Here is a 19,461-nt window from a genome sequence, read left to right as displayed (position 1 = left end):
CTTGGATTGCTATGAATTGGAATCAGCTTGAATATACAGCATAGTAACATCTATAATATGTTTCTGTATATAGTAATATAAATATGAATATTGTGCAATATTAATGAGTGATATTTTTAAAAAAACAAAATCCTCACTGAGCCAGTGCTAACTCATAGCAATCATATAGGGCAGTGTATAACTACCCTGTGAGTTTCTGAGACTGACTGGTGGTTTTGAACTGTAGACCTTACTGTTAAACCAAAGCATAGCCACTGTGCTGCCAGGACGCCAGTAGTCATATGTGGTAAGACACTCTCATTCACATCACTTTCTAGATACAAACTGAAAATACATGTCGTTGACCTACATTACTAAGTTACACTCAGAAAAACAATATGAAATGATAGTACGTACACTATGCGTATGTAAGCAGTATATGCTAATTTTAATTAATTTTTTTAAAAAACTTAACTTGTATTTGAAAACAAAATGTGGTTGGCATTTTTATTTTGTCTTGAAATATGATGAAATCAAATATATTTTTAAATGTTTAATTCTTTAAATAGAAAAACATAATTTATTTTTTAATTTTATAAATAAATAAATATATCTTTTTTCTTCTGTATTGATTTTAAAATAAAAGATATTGAAACACCATGACCTGGATCAGACACCTACACAGATGTATATGAATAGCAGAAATTACCTTTTTACTTAAACTTCTGTCACTTAAAAATAAGATTTAAGAAAATCATAAACACACACAACAAAAACTACATTGAAAAATTCCCACTATGACTTGGAACTTCTTGAGCTCTTTTCCAGACCCTTACTGTGTAAGCTGTGAACTTGACATTTTGAAAATATATTCAGTAATGTGGTTGATGTTCTTCTCCTTTTTCTTAACTGTAGTCTAATGGTTATCATGCTTCGTAAGAAACTACTTTCAAGGAGTCCCAAAATCATGAATTAGGAGAGGAATGTAATTTTTGTTAATGTGGCATGATGAAACTCTGTAACTGGACCATGAGTTTTAACCATTATGTACATACTTTAAAGTATGTCACATTCACAATCTGTCTCTCGATCTATCTCTCTCACTCTTTGTGCAACAGGCTAATTCTGATAAATGCTCGCTGAAAACTGAAGGAAAAGATTTAGCTCAGTGAACTATCCACTGATAGCAAACCCTTTACATCTATGTTAATAATTTTAATGAACACTTATATTGTTATAATTTTGCTATCAAAACTTTAAGCAGCAATTTCAATATTTAAGAGTTTTGTATTTTAAATAGTTAATAAAAAACAATAAACAGAGATGCAATTACTCCCAGGTAAGTGGAACTTCCATGATCTGGCACAGGCATTTGAACTCCAAATGCAGTATTCATTTTACAAACTACTTAATTTCTCATTTCAGATAAATTATTCCTAACATCTGCTTCCCCACGTCTACTGAAACAATGCATCAAAATAAGAGTGTTACTGAGTTCATACTGTTAGGATTGGCCCAGGATCCTATGAAGCAGAAAATTGTGTTCATAATATTCTCAATTTTCTACACTGGAACTGTGGTGGGAAATTTGCTCATTATTGTGACCATCAAGTTCAGTCGATCTCTAGGGAGTCCCATGTATTTCTTTCTATTTTATTTATCCTTGTCTGATACCTGCTTTTCAACTTCCACCGCCCCGAGACTACTCGCAGATGCTCTGTCTGCAAAGAAAGTCATATCATACAATGAGTGCCTGACACAAGTCTTTACACTGCATTTATTTGGTGCCATGGAGATCTTTGTCCTTGTCCTCATGGCTGCTGATCGTTATGTGGCCATCTGTAAGCCTCTGCGTTACCCGGTCATCATGAGAAGACAGGTCTGCATCATCTTGATTGTTGTTGCCTGGATAGGATCATGTGTACATTCTATTGCTCAGATTATCCTGGCCTTGAAACTGCCCTTCTGTGGACCCAATTTGATTGATCATTATTGCTGTGACCTCCAGCCCTTGTTGAAACTTGCCTGTATGGACACTTATGTGATCAACCTCCAATTAGTGACCAACAGTGGGGTCATTTGCACAAGCAGTTTCTTTCTTCTGATGATGTCATACATTGTCATCCTGCACTCCCTGCGAAATCACAGTGCGGAAGGTAGGAAGAAAGCCCTCTCCACCCTCACCTCTCATATCACTGTGGTCATCTTATTTTTTGGTCCTTGTATATTCATATACACACGTCCACCAACCACTTTTCCTGTGGACAAAATGGTGGCAGTGTTTTATACCATTGGCACACCTTTTCTCAACCCCCTCATCTATACCTTACGGAATGCGGAAGTAAAGAATGCCATGAAAAAGCTGTGGCGCATCAAAATTGCCTCGGAGAGCAAATGATGACATGAGGATATGATGACATATTCAACAATAGAATTAAGTCTGGACAGACATCAAATATACGTGTGTGTATTATTGTACAACAGTCAATCAATATAAAATGGTAATTGTCTTAATTGTAGACAATATACATGTCTTGCATTTTATGTCAGAGTTAGATACACTGCCAGAATAAGTGAGATCATCATGGACCAATGTTACATCACCTTGACTCAGTCTTTTCCTGAAACCTCAATTCTGCCATTGCTGGCCGTGAACAGTAAATCATAACTCCGACTCTATCCTCTGTGATAAGTAGTATTTTATTAGTTACAGTCAGGCAAACTTGGGAGAATCCATTAATTAGGGCATCCAATTCTCTATAATCATTCATTCTTTTAAAAGTACATTTAAAAACAATCTATTTTGACACCTGTAGGTCAATTGAACTCAGTGTATTAGATTTTCATTTCTATTTTATCACAGTTTTATGATAGTATATTTTCATGTTTGTGAATCAGAGACATTTTTGCACAATTTTCTAAATTAATTATTTCTCACTGTTACTTTTAGATATTAAAATAAATAAAGGATGTTGAATGTAAATGTATTTTAGAAATAGCTCTGACTCAAAGATAAACAAGAATATTTATGATCATTTTAAAAATTCCTTAGACTAGAACGCATTTCTTCTTAGATGTCATCTTCCTATTTAGAAGGAAAAGTCATTGTGAAGAGCACAATTTTAACTTTATGACAAATGTTAATAGATCTGTGAACTATCTATATGGAACCAAATTAAGAAGAGCCACTAGAAAGGGTGCATCAGAAATTTCGGGTCCACTGGGATTAGGAGTGTCGTGGAAGGACACTTAGGAAAGCAGAATGATAATGGTTGCATGATTTAAAGACTAGAACAGTGTATGCATGCATGATTCTGCAATCAGTATGTGGTTGACTGTGTACCCATATTCTCAACAATTACAAAGCAACATATAATGAATCAATGCCTTTGGTGCTCAAATGAATCATTCCCACCACGTATTTCTAAGCATATCTCTAGCACATGTCACTAGTCTTCTGTCCATAATAATGGTCTAGTGCATTTAAGAATGTTTACAGGAGCAGACAGCCTCTTCTTTCTCCCTAGAAATGACGGGGACAGACTACTGACTTTCTGTGCAGTTACCAGCAGCAGCTCAAGCTTACTCCACTGTGCGCCCAGGGCTCCTGATCCAAGCCTATGTGCTTCTTTTACTGGGTTTCCATGTGCTCGACTCCAATGAAGAAGTTTAAAGTCCAAGGCCTTTGTTGTCATCTGGTATAGCTCCCAGCCTTGAAAGCAGGTGTGTCCAATGGTCCTTGTGATACAGAAATGATAGTTTTTGGCACATTTATAATGAAATTATCAGAGCACAAAATAAAATAAAAGTATAAGTGTAATTTTAGATAAAATGTGTCTGTGTGATTTTTAGTGCAATCAAATGTATCTGGGAAAATATTATATTTGGGTAGAGAAAAATGGAATGTCTATTTGAAATAGATGATCCTTGGAAATATCTGGGGTGTGTTATGACCTTCTCACAGGTAACTCTCAGATTTTAAAGTAGATACAAAGAAAGCCTAAGCACAGTGAAACAAATCCAAAGTCATCGAGCTGACGCACAATGACTGTAGGACAGAAGAGAGCTGCCCCAGAGTGTCTCTGAGAGAGTGAATCCTTACAGAAGGGAATGCCACTCATCTTGTGTCCTTTTATGCCACAAGGGCTCCTCAGAGTCTCTAAATTGTTCCCTATCTGGAATTGCCCAGACCTAGATGCAGAGCTGAAGAAATGGGTCAAGGAAAGCAGCATCACTGATCTATGAAGTCATGTGGAAGAACTCTCCCACCCGCAATCTAATATGACCTTCAACCTCTCCTGCTGTCTTCACTCATGGCTTCTACACTTCCTCCAGCCGGTGATTACCTACCATCCTGCAATTCCAATGATGAGCCTATCCATATGCATTTTCATAGGGTATATCACAGTATTCTTTTATAAAAATGTTATTCCTTTAGTAAGTTTCTGTTTCTAATAACATCGTGTACTAAGGAACAGAATTTAAATTACACATTATACTCACTAGCTGAGCAAAACAACAGATCGCTTCTTTCATACATTTATTAAAAATATATATCTACAGCTGAGGCACTGTGCTAAAAGAATACTAGAAAGAAATCCTAGCAAGTTGTCTTGTTCAAAGATTTTCTTTATTGAAACAATATATAATTTCATCATATTTTATGCATATGCATAAATTAAATTTATGTCCTCTTCTAAATAAAATTCAATAGAAATGAAAAGCATGATGATTCTGCTGGGTGGCATTCGCTGATGTAATTGATTCCTTTCTTAACCTCTCCTCTAGATCTCCAAGTCCCCCAACCTTAATAATTACTAATCACCCTCTCCCCGCATACACAAAAATCATGCTTCTTTTATTTAAATAAAAGTATGACACAGTGCTTATTACCTCAATGACTCATGCAAATCTTTCTCTTTTTTGATTAATTATTTTATAGGGAGGCTCTTACAACTCTTATAACAACCCAGCATTCACTTGTACATATGTTGACATCAATATTTCCAAAACATATTTTTCGACTCTTGAGTACTTGGTATCAGCTTCTCTTTCTCTTCCTCCCTCCCCTACCTCCCCACCAGGTTGGAATGATGCGCATTGTGTATTTCATTGGTGCTATACTGCACCCTGGTTCAATCATCCCTTCCTTGTAACCATTCTATGGGGAAATGTCCAATTGTCTATGGATGGGCTTTGTGTCTCCACTCCAATCCTCCTCATTTATATCAATATCATTGTTTGTTGGGGATCTTTTGATACTGGTTTCTGTCAATACCTCATGATCACACAGGCTGATGTGCTTTCTCTATGTGGGCTTATTTGCTTCCCTGTTATGTGGCCAGTTTTTTTTTTCATGCCTCTTAGACAACAGACACTATATCTTTTGAGGGTCAGGCACTATATGCTTTCCTCACCACATTTGCTTAAGCATGCATTTTGTCTTGTGTGATCATGTTGGGAAGGTCCTCATGGGAAATGTCATCTCCACTTTCTCTGGGAATAGATTAGATTCTATAATAGATTAGCTTTCTCATGGGTCTGATCCCACTATAAAACAGATATTTTCTTAATCTTGTTCTCACGTCCAGCAGGGAGAACCAAAGTATAGATGAGTCACAAAAATAAAACCACAATTCTATGTGAGAACTACAGGTCAAGCTAGCTGTCTATTGCCTGACTAAGTAGTGGGTCCTAATGGTACACAGTAAGTATGTAAGAATTCATAGAACAACACCAAACACAACTGCCACCCTCCTGGAATTGGCAATAAGCTAATAACAGCAGCTATAACCCATTGTAGCTACACAATGAGCTCAAATATAACAATTGTGAAGATGATTAGCACCAAATAGTAGTTCTTTCCTTTGTACACAAGGTCAGTGTGAGTCAGAATTAACTTGGCATCATTTAATAATAAGACATTGACAATGTGACTACCTTTGCACATCACATAAAAAAGAGGGGACACCTTGTATATGCAGCAGGTTACTTTAATAGAGCTGCAGAAAGGTAAATGGAGAGTCATGAGCAAGAGATTACCAAAATCTTTCTCCCTGACCTCTGTGACCTGCATGGTCTACCTGTGATGGTTCTTGAGGACCATGTAAATAATGCTTGCTGATATGCAGCACAGCTGTCAGATGTCATGAACGCCAAAATACCATTTCCCCCTTACTAGTGAATGGGAGTGAGGACCTGCAGACAGTTGTTACAGGGGATATTTTCCTCTATCAGTAAGACCACTGATCAGTCAGAGGACCACAGAGATAGATTGGCACAAGTCTTTCAGGGAGAAGTGGCAGAAAATATAGCACATTTGTTGCTCAATTAAATGGTTGCAAATGATTATGAGTAAAATAATGAAGTTCCCCATTAAGTGAAACAACAGAGCTGGAAGAAGGCCAAGTGGAATAGCTCTATTCACTATTTTCTCTATCGGCCCCAAAATGCAAATTAATTTACCTTGTTCTGATTTTCCGTGGGGTTGAGTCCAGATTACATAGGAGAAATCTAATCCATCTGAAAGGTCACAGGACACAAAGCTATTTTTTTAAAATTCTGGGGATATTTAAAAATTGCACAACAACAGAGATCCTAGCACATTCATGAGCTTAAGCTTTTTTTCCCTTTAAATGGAAAGGTAGTTTATTATTTCATGAAGTTAATATTTTAATAAGTGCTATTAAAGAGGTACACAAACTAGAGTGTAAGAAATAGATTTAAGATATTAATAATCAAAGATTGAATAATACCTGACCAAAAGAAACTCAAAAAACAAAAACAAATTAACACAAACCTATTATTTAAAGTATACCTATATTACTTCTTCCTATTTTTAAAGCATTTTATTGGGGTTCTTACATATCTTATCACAATCCATACATTCATCTGTATGACTAGCACATTTGTACATATTTTGCCATCATCATTTTCAAAGCATTTTCCTTCAACTTTGGCCTTTTATATCATCTCATTTGCCACCTCCCCAACCCTCATATATGGTTGATAATTTAAAAATCCAAACCTGCCATGTCTTCATTCAACCACTTTTCTGTTGTTCATCCACTTAGGAATGGGTATATAAAGATTATTGTGATCAGTGGCCCCTTTCCCTGCTCACCTTCCCCTTCCGTTCCTGGTATCTCTATACTCATGATTGGTCCTGAGGGGTTATCTGTTCTGGATTCCCTGTGTGGCAGGCTTTTATATGTATCAGTGTACATGCTCTGGTCTAGTCAGATTTGTAAGGTAAAATTGAGGTCATTATAGTTGGAGGGGAGAAAATATGAAAGAACTAGATGAAAGTTTTATGTTTCATTGGTGCTGTTCTGCACCCTGACTGGATCATTTCCGCCTTGCAACCATTATGTAAGGGGATGTCCAATTGACTAAAAATGGGCTTTGGATCTCCACTTGGTGCACCCCTTCATTCACAATGATATGATTTATGGTTCTTTGTTGCCTGATACCTGATCCTGTCAACACCTAATGATCACACAGGTTGCTGTCCTTCTGCCATGTGGGTTTTATTGCTTCTCAGCTTGATGGCTGCTTGTTTGTCTTCAAGACATTAAAACTCCAGATGCTAAATCTTTTGACAGCTGGGCACCATCAGCTTTCTTCTTCCCATTTACTTATACACTCATTTTGTCATCATAGATCGTGTCGGGAAGGTGAGCATCACAGAATGCTGGATTATTACAACAAAGTGTGCTTGCATTGATGGAGTACTTGAATTGAGACCCAATGTCCATCTGTAATCAATCTTAATACTTAACATATAAATATAAGTACATAAATATATCCCTATTGTTATATAAAATATATTTAAATATGTACATGCCTGTATTTAGACCTCTAGAAATGTCCTTTGCCTCCTAATTCTTTACTCTATTTCCTATAAGTTTAATCTTTGGAAAGATTTTACAAGCTTGATTTTTAATACCATTATTACATTTCCACCACTGTCAAGTCAAATCCTTCCCATGACAACTTGGTAAGAGAGAATGGAACAGTCCTATAAGAATTTCCAGTCTGTAAATCTTTACAGTTGCAGATTGCCAGACCTTTCTTTCTTCCACCTAATAGTGGGTGCATTCAAACTGCTGACCTTCTTGTTTAGCAAGCAAGCAATCTTACCACTAGGTTGCCAGCACACCTGTGATTAGTGTAAGGGTCTTATTTTCCTCTCATCATTCTCAAAACATTTGCTTTCTACTTGAGCCCTTAATATCAGCTCCTCATTTTTCCTCTCCCTCCCTGCTCCCCCTCCCTCACGAGCCCTTGATATTTTGTAAATTATTATCATTCTGTCATATGTACACTGTCAGACATCTCCCTTTACCCACTTTTCTGTTGACCAGCCCCCAGGGAGGGGATTATATGCAGACCCTTATAATTGGTTCCCCCATTCTACCCCACCTTCCCTCCACCCTCCCTGTATCACCACTCTCAGCACTGGTCCTGAAGTGCTCATCTGTCCTGGATTCTCTGTGTTTCCAATTCCGATATGTACCAGTGTACTTTCTCTGGTCTATCTGGATTTGTAAGGGAGAATTGGGATCACATTGGGGGGAGTGCGGGCGAAGCATTTAAGAACTAGAGGAAATTTGTATGATTTATCCTTGCTATCCTGAACCCAGATTGGATTGTCTCCTCCCCACGACCATTCTGTAAGGGGATGTCCAATTGCCTACAGATGGGCTTTGGGTCCTCCATCTGCACTCCCCTTCATTCACAATGATATGATTTTCTGTTCTTTGAAGCCTGATACTTGATCCCTTCAACATCTCATGATCACACAGGCTGGTGTGTTCTTCCATGTGGGCTTTGTTGCTTGTTAGCTAGATGGCACTTTTTTACCTTCGAGCCTTTAAGACCCAGACACTGTATCTTTTGATGCACCATCACCTTTCTTCTCTTAATTTGCTTATTCACCCATTTGTTTTCAGTGATTCTGTCGGCCAGGTGAGCATCATGCAATGCCAATTTAAAAGAATAAAGCATTCTTCCATTGCGGGAGTACTTGAGCAGAACCCAATGTCCATCTGCTACCTTAATACTAAACCTATAAATATATGCACATAGATCTATTTACCCACCATAATATGTAAATATATTTACATATGTACCTCCTTGTACTTAGAACTCTATAAATGCCCTTTGCCTCCTAGTTCTTTCCTCTGTTTCCTTTAATTTTCCTCTCATCCCACTATCATTCTCAGCTTTCATTTTGGTTCCTCCCCGTTACATTGCCCTTGATAAAGGCCTCTTTCACCCTCCATGCCACTTATTTTGGTTCAGTTGCTGTTCCCTTGTCCCTGCGTTGGTTAGCACCACTTTATTTCTCCCACCTCCTACACCCAATTTCTTCCTGGAACCATTGCTCCTGTTGTCTTCTCCTCCAGATTGTTTATCCAGCTTACCTTACCTCGATAGACCTGCAGAGATAATAATATACACACAAAAACAAGACAGAGAAAAACAAAGTGACAAAAGAAAACAAAACAACAACATCAAAAACGCCAATAACAACAACAAAATTTAGAAAAGCATGTAAATAGTCCAGGTCTGTTTGTCTACTTTTAGGAGTGTTTTCTGGTCAAGAGTTATGGGGCATCCCACTCTGCCCCAAAGTCTGTTTTTGGTACTCCTTCGGGGCTTCCTTGCTTTGTTCCCCTTCCCGTTCTTTTGCACGCCCTTAGTGTTTTGCCTCAGTGTTGTGGGGTCAGATTGGGCACAATTTCCACACTGTTTCTCCAATGTTGTCCCCTGTAGGGATATGGGTCAGTGAGGAAGTAGCAAAACTTCCCTGACCTATTGACCTAAGTCACAGAGCATCATCTGGGAGCGCCCGCTAATAAGCTATTTCTGGGGAAAAAATGATACTGCATTTTGTTCAACATTTTTCTCGCAATCTATCCAAGACTTTGTTTAAAAAAATTACAGTAGCCCTTATTGTTTATTTATTTAGCATTTTATTGGGAGCTCTTACACATATTATTACAATCAATAGTTCCATTAGATCAAGCATAATTCGACAATTGCTGCCATCATCATTTTCAATAAATTTTCTTTTATTTTTGAAATCTTTGATATCAGCTCCTTTACCCCTTCATCCTCTGGCTCCCTGAATAAACCACCACCCGATTCCATATTACATTATATTATATTAATTATATTATATATTAATTATATTATATTAATTTATTTGCTGTAAGTTGCACCATCCCACTTATCCAATCACCAGAATTTTGATGTTTGTTTCCTGTGAGTTCCTTCTAATAAGATTTTTTTTTTACCCTAGAATTTGCTGTTCATAACCAAGAATTATGGGGACTTACTTTGGCTTGTTGGACTAATACTTCCCATGTGTCTTTCATTATGTAATCACTCTTTCCTTCAGACATGAGAGAAAAAGGTTTACCACTTAGATTATCATATACATATACAGGATAAATAAATGTGCCCTTACAATGGGCATATGCTTTTTAAATGATTCTGTTTGGGTTGTTAGGTGTCATAGTGTCAGTTCTGACACACAGCAAACAAACATCTACACAATGTACCATCCTCACAAACATATAAGTCTAATAAAGAGCTTTATATCAGGAAGGACTCTTCTATAACTAAGGCATCCTGAGCTAGTGCAACTTCAGTTCATCGGTCCAGTGCTAGTTGAAGCTCCCTTTGTACTCATGTAGCTGCAAGCCTATGGGGCAACAAGGTGAATCCGGATGCAGGACGATCACATGCTAGGGGGTGCAGAGTGCCATGGATCATCCAAGGTTGATGTGAACATGTCAGGGTGCTGACAGCTGTCAGGGTGAGGCAGCCACATGGAACTGCCCTTGGAGACAGGCCCAGAAGCCCAGCACGAGAAATGTGAAGGGACAGTGAGAGAGGAGAGCAGACCTCAGTGTCTCCTTGTGAAAAAGGCCAAATCTCTGAGTGACAGGTTGGATCCCACCCTTACACTTTCTTACAAACTCAAGTTGATATAAATTATAACCACCACCACAGTTACTGTGTAACTCCTTGTTGAGGGACTTAGTCCCTTTCAATGCCCTTCTACCTTACCAAGCACAATGTCTTTTCCAGGGACTGGATGGCCTCCGTTAACCACATGTTCAAATGACATGAGGCCGTCTTACATCCTTGCTTCTTTGGAGTAGTTCAGCAGTTCTTTTTGCAAGGCAGTTTTGTTGGTTCACTTGGCAGGCCATGGTACTGAGAATTCTTCACTAGCACCATAATTCAAATTCATCAATTTATCTTCTTTCTTCCTCGAAGGGTTCTGGAATTCCCATTCTACTCAAAGCTGTCCATAGTTTGTTATGATCCTCTCATTTGAATGCCTTGGCACAGGCAACACAGCACAGTAAACCTTTTCTAGTATTCTCTCCTTTCAGCCAAGATCCATCTGACATTTCCCATGATATACGTTGACCCACGTGCTCTCCCAAATCCAGCCTGAAGCTCTGGCAGCTTCCTGTCAATGTACTGCTGCAATAAACTTCAGCAAATTTTTTACCTGTATGTGATATCACTTATATTGTTTTATAATTTGAGATTTCTATTGGCTCGCTTTCTTTGGAAAGAACACAAAATGGATCTCTTGATTTTCATCTTTCCACATAGAATATGAGCCCTCTTAGAGAAGCACAGGGGGATTTTGTTAGTAGCAAGAGTCAGGAGCAGAGCGTGTGCTGTGGACCCCGAGATCCTGCACAATGAAGGCCCTTGAGCTAGGGAAAAGAGCGTTGCCACAGAAGGTGTGATCAATGAGCAGCAATAGCAGAACCAGGAAGCAGAGCAGGAAGACCGAGGAGTGGATGCCCTAGCCAGCAGAGAAGTGAAGCTGTGTGCTTCCTGGAGTGAGACTGACTAGTGGAGTTGGGTACCTGGGCAATTAATTGGGGAAGCTGGGCTTGCAGAAAGAGAGCTTAAGCTGAATGCATTTTGGTGGAGACTACTGGAATTGGGTGCATCTGTCACTTTATTCAAGGAGCTGGGGTCACTGACCCGGGGAGCTGAGTGACTTCAAGTTGAGCTTCCAGCAGGACAGTATGCCTTCCAGCACTTCTTATGAGCCCGAAACGATCTTTATAATATGTCTTGACTGAACAGCTCTATCTTAAACATTCCCTTCTGGATTATAGCTTTTTAACTGTCATAATAAACTCTCTAATCATGAGTATTGTCAATGTATTTTGTGTGGCTATTGCAATTATTCATAGACACTATAAGAATAGCCTGCTGTGGGAGAAAGAACTAGAAAAGCAGACAGTCTTGCTTGAGCCAGAACAGTCTCTATTTGCATAACAGAACTAATAATTACTCTGTCCAACTATGAATCCTAAATTATTCTATGCATACTAAATTATGGTACACATTTAAATCAATAAATATTTACTTAAAATATTCTTGTGGTTATTATTTTTAATTTTTGGTAGATTTATCAGAACTGAAAACGTAATGCTAAAAATTATTTATTGAAATTTTATATATGTGAGAAAATACTTATTACTTGAATTTGTTGTAAAGTATGCATATATTGGAATGAGCCTATACCTCATATAAAAATTCAGTGACAGAGGAAAAAGAAGTGAAAATTCGTACATTTGGAGTGATGATTTTCTCCATTTCTTCAATTTTTCTTTTACTTAATAATTAGTGGTAAATAATAATTAGTTGTTTAATAAGTATATTACTGATTATTAATAAGTATACCAATTAATATTAGTATAATACTTAATAATTAGTAGTTTACTCAAAATGTGGGGCAAATGAATTAATTCTGTTTACTTAACTGTTCATTTGTCAATGGTTTCCCATCCCCCTATTTCAGCAATGGTAGGTCCTGGCCACAAATCATGATCTGTGGGTCAGTAGTTTCAATGGTCTAGTTCTAAGCGCCTAGATTAATAATAAGAGAGTAAGTTCTAGACTCTAAATTCTTGTCTATTTTTCTCTTTACCTTAGTTGAGTACAGAATCAGAAAGATTTCCAGAAGTATTATCTGTCTGTCTATACGGTTTTGAGAGTTCTAGAGAAACAGTGCCTCCCCCAGTAAAGCTAAGGCAAAGATAGGCAGCAAAGTTAGGACTAGAAAATGCCCAGAGGTATCATTATGGTGGACGAGCCAGGCAGTGCCGTTTGGCAAGGACATGGTTAGAAAAGCTTCTGGGAATAGGATTACTTCCAGCGACCAAAGAGCTGTTCATTCTCATGCCGCCTCCTCAGTTTATATTCTGCTCCTCGCGTGCGATTGCCTCTGACACAGGCAGGGATGACGTTTAGGATTTAAATCTGTGTGTTAGTTTTTTATTGTTGATTTTTAAGAGCTTCAAACTCTTCGTGATTAAGTTTTAAGATGTTAAAACACTATTCAAAAAAAATCCCAGCTTGGCATTTTTGGGGAATTAAGATCCACTTTTCTTTGCTTAAAAGTACTAGTGTCACAGCAGCTAAAGCATTGAGCTGGAAATCACAAGGTTGGCAGCTCACACCCACCAGCTGGCGGCTGGGAAAGCACGGTGTGTGTCTCCTGAAAAGAGAACAGCCTGGGAAACTCCACTGGGCAGTTCTGCTCTGTCCCTTCTGGTCACTGGGAGTTGAAATCCACTCTATGCAAGAATGACGTGTGTCTGTGCATCCCTGATGCTTTAGCAGATGTGTAACGTCCTCGACCCTCGCAAACCTGCAGGAAGTTCTAAGGGTTTTGAGATGCTATAATTTTTTTCATTATAAAGGTAGCCTAGTTGTTTTTGAACTGTTTGTTTATAATTCCTTCTCTTTTATTTCAGAATCAGCTGCTGCAGAAGAGTTAGCGCAGTGAGTATTTAAGGAAGCAATTTGTCCTGAGGCTTAAGGCTTCCTAAATGGGTCTTTGATGATCTGTGAATGTTGTTTGGTTTGGGGAAATCCCATCAACTGCATTTACATGGAGGATTTGCTATTTGTCTATGTTTCATCTATTTCTTTCTTAAAGCGGTACATTTCTTGCATTCTATGAATATATATAGTTTTAAAATACTAGAATTCACTTTAGACTAAGTGTACACAAACAGAATTCCTGCTGAGAACAGTTGCTGAAGTTAATTAAATCTTCATCTGTAAGTTAACTGTCCTGAGAGTCAGTCTAGTACTAATCATTCTTCTATCATAATTCTAATGGAATAATCTTATTCATGCTTGAGTAACTCTAATAATGGTGTTCCCAAATTTCAGTGGTCATTTCACCCCAAAATAGACTGCCGTCATCTGTATAAATTTTAGTACTTTTTAGAATTAGACATTCTCAATCTTGTATGAAAAAACTTGAGTTTGTGGAAAAAACTGTACTTGAACTGTAACAACATCTGTTCGCATTAAACTAGGCACCTACGGAAAAGGATACACATAATTTGTTCTAAACTGTCTCAGAACTGATCACTTGACTATATGGTTCTATCAAGGAAATGATAAAACATCTCTACAAAGCTCACGTTACTGTCTATAGTGAAGAGATACTCTAGAATAGTCATCCTGCCATTACACACAGATTTCCAAATGCGTTTTAATTAAAGGGCTGCCAATTTGAATGGCAGTAAACTATGATTGATTCTTAGTCAGGGGGTTTCTGAGCATGCGCATCTTTACAGGAGGAGACAGCCTCTTCTATCTCCCCCCAAGATTCAGAAGGGGTCAATTTAGTTACAGCTCTCCATGCTTATTCCTGTCTCTGTGTGCACATGTCTTTTTTCTCTTACAAAGTAGCTGCACAATATTTCTTTCCTTTCATCAATTTTGATTTCACTCTTCTCCTAAGGGTTTCTTTCCTTTCATGCAATAAGAAATATTTCGTAATTTTATGTAATTTGTATGCAGTTTTATGCAATTTTATAATTATTTCTCATCTGACTGTATTCATAGTTTCACATACCTTTGATAGCAGTAGTGATCATTAAACATGCCTCATAGAGAAGGGTGTTTTAAGGGATATTTTACATTATATACAATGTGGAAAACAGGAAAGTATCATGACCTACTGAATTTTCATTTTGGTGAAACTAAGAAAATTATTTCAAAAAGAATTAAAATCAGAAATTTGACCAAGTCTATTTGGGTGAACATAGAACACGTTAACATAAATATTACATGACAATAATGTCCCTCACTCCTTCATACTCTGCTCTTAATCATGGATGCAGCACCATGCAAAGTGAGATATGGGACAGCAGGCTTCTAGTTAAGGAACCTGAGTGGGGGAGTGGGTTATGCCCTGGGCTGCTCATCTTAAGTTCAGCAGTTCAAAACCACCAGCTACTCCTACTCCTGTAAAGATGTCCAGTCTTGGAAACCCACCAGGCCAATTCTACTCTGTGCTATAGGGTTGCTATGAGTCCTACTTAATGGAATGAGTTTGGTTTGGAGTTTGATGATCCACAGAATCCTATTTTCTAATCCGAAGAAATTACTTAGAGCCTCTTGATCATCTTGCTGTTCTTGAAAACAAAAAACAGGATTTCAGTTAATTCGATAATTTCTATTTTAAATTATTAATCAGCTTACTTGTATACTAATAATCTTTAATTGCTTCCAATAAATATATATATTTGAAATTTTAATATGTCATCTTATAAAAAATCAACATTAGTTCTATGATTAAAAATAGTTACTCATTGCCAAAATATTAAATTTGTCTAATTACTTTTAAGGCATGAACATTTTGAGCCTGAGAAATATTCTTAGTTTGTTCAAATATTTATATACATATATTATTTGTGGATTAAGTGCCAATAAAATTATTTTTCAAATTTATGATCCAAAATGTTAACTCCAATCTAATTTTGCACTAGAAAATAAAAAAGAGAAAATGCAATGAAAAACAAAAAATATGTCTATCTATTATCCATGGTTAGATAGATAAATATGAAGGTACAGAAGGCTTAAACTGAATAAAGAGCAGAAATCTGAGATTTTATCCTGTATGAAAGGAAATTTTGAATATCAACTAAAAATAGAATTAGTTTTTCTACAGTATTGCTCTTTTTCTTAGCACTGTCCCAATTGCTAGCTGTTTACCATAAACACTCTGAAAGCTATAGGCAGAGGCTATTAGAGATACATTCTTAAGAGGATATGTTGCATTCTAAAAACTCTCCCTACAAAAACTCAACATTGTAAAACATGGAGAGTCAATTGACTATTAAATCAGTTCCTAAAGCACAAGGAATTCTATGATTTTTGTAGTTCTATTGGGTACATTGTGATTTCTCATGACTGAATAAAATAGCCATTAGAAATGTATTGTGTCCATTCTGCATTCTAATTTCCCCAGTGTAAATCTCTTTAGATGTATCAAAAGCTATATGAAATTCATGACATTTTCATATATTATTTATTTAACAGAAAAGCATAACAGAAGATCAAGTTTGTCTTTGTTGTATTTGGATCACTTTGTGTTGGCATTTCCTGTGTAAGGAGTACATAATATCATTAGATTGTAGCAGAAGCACTAAAATAGGCAAAATTCAAGCATATTTGAGTAATTCAACTATTTTATCTTTCCTTTGGCCTCCAGACTTGAATGGCAAGCAGTATGCTGAAAGTATTTTTTAATCAGTGAGCTATAAATATTAGAAATAAATCAATTTGCTATTTATCTTTCTGGATTCAAATCACGAATTGAAATGCTTTGTCCATGGATACTTTTATGTGTAATCAAACATTTATCAGTCATAATTGCTCACATGCCAAGCAAGACTAGATATTAGACATATTAACGTTCACATGTAATGTGCAAAGACTACATAATAAACATACTTAAGTTGAAGAGTTTCAGAATATTTCTTGAGCAAATATTCTTAGATTATTTAGGAGAGGTAGACCAGCTCAAACATTAAGAAGGAAAGGAGATCTTAAAGATAAGGCACACAAGCATTTAAAAATAAGTCAAATATAGTTTTAAAGATCTTAATTATTTTTATAAACATCATGTAACTAAACTGTGTTTTATAATGGAATACATTTAAAATATTATTGAAACTTAATACTATGTTGTATAAAATGCTTATACCTATTATAATATAATTTCATACTTCACTTTTTAATAAGATTAAGTTAACAAACATCTTAATTGTATATATATATGCACAATAATGTATGCTAATACTATTGCATGCTATTTTTGTATATTTTATGTAATTATTAATAAACTGATAAATTTTAGTTCATGCTCCTGTTTTCTTTATTTTCAGGTACACAACCCACTTGTTTACAATTTAAACCAAATGAAAACAAATATGGAAAGCCAAAGAAACATCTCAGAATTCATTCTTTTGGGATTTTCTTATGACGCAAAGATACAGCTGTCTTTTTCTGCGCTATTTTATTCTGTTATATATCCCTCTTGGTAGGAAACCTTTTGATACTTCTTTCCATTCGATGCAGTTCCCTTTTCCACCAACCAATGTACTATTTCCTTAGTCACTTGTCTTCCATAGACATCTGCTATACTTCAAGTGTCACACCCAAATTGATTGGTGACCTACTAGTAGAGAAAAAATCCATCTCTTATGGAAATTGCATGTTGCAGGTCTTTACCATGCACTTCTTTGGAGGCATTGAGATCTTCATTCTTACTGCCATGGCCTTTGATCGCTATGTTGCCATCTGCAAACCTCTCCACTACATGATCATCATGAACAGAACAAGGTGCCATCTTATTGTCTTAGCTGCCTGGGCCGGTGGGGCTGTCCATGCCTTTCCACAATTGTTTATGACAATCTCATTACCCTTTTGTGGTTCTATTGAAATTGATCATTATTTTTGTGACATCTTTCCTTTGTTAAAAGTTGCCTGTACTGATACTTATATCATAGGGGTTCTTGTGGTTGCCAATTCAGGGATGGTAACCTTAGTAACGTTTGTTGTCCTAGTTGGTTCTTATGTGATTATATTATACACCTTAAGGAATCACTCAGCAGAGGGCAGGCGCAAAGCCCTGTCTACCTGTGGCTCTCATGTCACGGTGGTGCTCTTATTTTTTGCTCCAGCAATATTTGTCTACCTTAGACCTCCTACCTCATTCCATGAGGACAAAATATTTGCTCTGTTTTACACTATCATTGCCCCTATGTTCAATCCTTTAATCTATACTCTGAGAAATACAGAGATGAAAAATGCCATGAGAAAAGTTTGGTGTCAAAATAATTTTCAAAAGAAGCATGTAATTAATTTCCAGAAGAATAATAGATAAATTCCTTAACATAATGTCTAATTATGAAAAACAAATGTTAATAACCAAGTCAAACTTTATCTTTCTATTTCAACATGATAGTGTTAACTAATAGAAATGAAATTAATAGATTAGAAGAACATTAATAAAATACTAATCTATATGTGTATGAATACTAATCTATGAGTACAAAACATTTGATTGGGGGAGGCACTAAGGTGGTGCAGCGAGAGTGAATTGCATTAAATGACTTTTGGGATATTCCCATTAATACGGTGTTATACTGAGAAGACATGTATAAAGAAAACACTCTTTCAAATTAGTTTCTCTACTTTTAACTATTTCACAGACCTACAAATTACAGAGCATCCATTTCAATATTTTAATCATGTTCAACATAATGTAATCAAGATCTCAACAAGCGTTTACTTAGATAGCAACAAGAAGGTTCTTTGAGTTACATAAAAAGACACATGAACTAGAACAGTTACCCAAAACTTAAAACATACATTTCAGAACACAGACCACCCAGTTTGAAAGCTAATATAGAGTTCTAATTATCAATAATTAATAGAAAACCCAGAAAGAAATGATACAGTCCATCTATATTTATGACAAAGATGTAAATATAATAGAAAAAAAGCTCAGCCTTTTCCCCACAGTGTCTTAGAACAATTGGATATACAAATATAAAAAATAAACATACCGGGATACATGCCTCACACTTAGCAGAAAACAAAAGAAATAAACAAACTCACTGCCATCAAGTCAATTCTGAATCATACTGAACCAATAGGACAGAGGAAAATTGCTCCTGTGAGTTTCTGAGAATATAAATGTTGTGACATAGAAAGCTTCCTCTGAACCTAAGTTATAAACACAAGGTATTTTTTCAAATTTTTCTGAAGAGATCAGTAAAATAATTTATATACAAATATTTTATGTGTAGGGAAAAGAGATGCCATTGAGTAGATGAAATTTTTGAGTAAACGGCTAGTGCTAGAAAACATCAATCTGTTAGAAAACAGCAGGCAAATATGTGGGATGTTATGGGGGAAATTTTAAGTTAAGAAGAAGATGCCTAACACAAGATTTGGGGAAGCATTTGACAGGAAAAGAGGGAAACTTTGAAAAATTAAAAGTTCAATTGGATTGTAGGTAATAGACTGATTATGCATAGATCTTCCTTAATCCTTTGGTAACAAGTCATTTGAAGACAGGGCATTCATAGTCTGTGTTCATTTCCAGTGTCTTGG

The 19,461-nt window shown here is 36.5% G+C and overlaps 1 protein-coding gene and 1 pseudogene across 1 annotated transcript; both read left to right on the top strand.

Moving 5' to 3' along the window:
* Nucleotides 1-1,447: 1,447 nt before the first annotated feature.
* Nucleotides 1,448-2,377, top strand: LOC142446502 (olfactory receptor 4C11-like). The gene has a single exon (XM_075548251.1). It carries the CDS (start codon nt 1,448-1,450, stop codon nt 2,375-2,377), a length of 930 nt encoding a protein of 309 aa, XP_075404366.1.
* A 14,893-nt stretch (nt 2,378-17,270) lies between these two features.
* LOC142445736 (olfactory receptor 4P4-like) lies at nt 17,271-18,226 on the top strand (annotated as a pseudogene).
* The last annotated feature ends 1,235 nt before the right edge of the window (nt 18,227-19,461 follow it).

This window comes from Tenrec ecaudatus, chromosome 4 (genome assembly GCF_050624435.1).
Source record: "Tenrec ecaudatus isolate mTenEca1 chromosome 4, mTenEca1.hap1, whole genome shotgun sequence".
Classification (NCBI taxonomy): Eukaryota; Metazoa; Chordata; class Mammalia; order Afrosoricida; family Tenrecidae; genus Tenrec; species Tenrec ecaudatus.
Note: the sequence above shows the minus strand (reverse complement) of the source record. Positions and strands in the feature narration are given on the sequence as shown.

Excerpts from the sequence above, each read along its gene's own strand:
- LOC142446502 (XM_075548251.1), top strand. The coding sequence starts at position 1,448 with ATGCATCAAAATAAGAGTGTTACTGAGTTCATACTGTTAGGATTGGCC.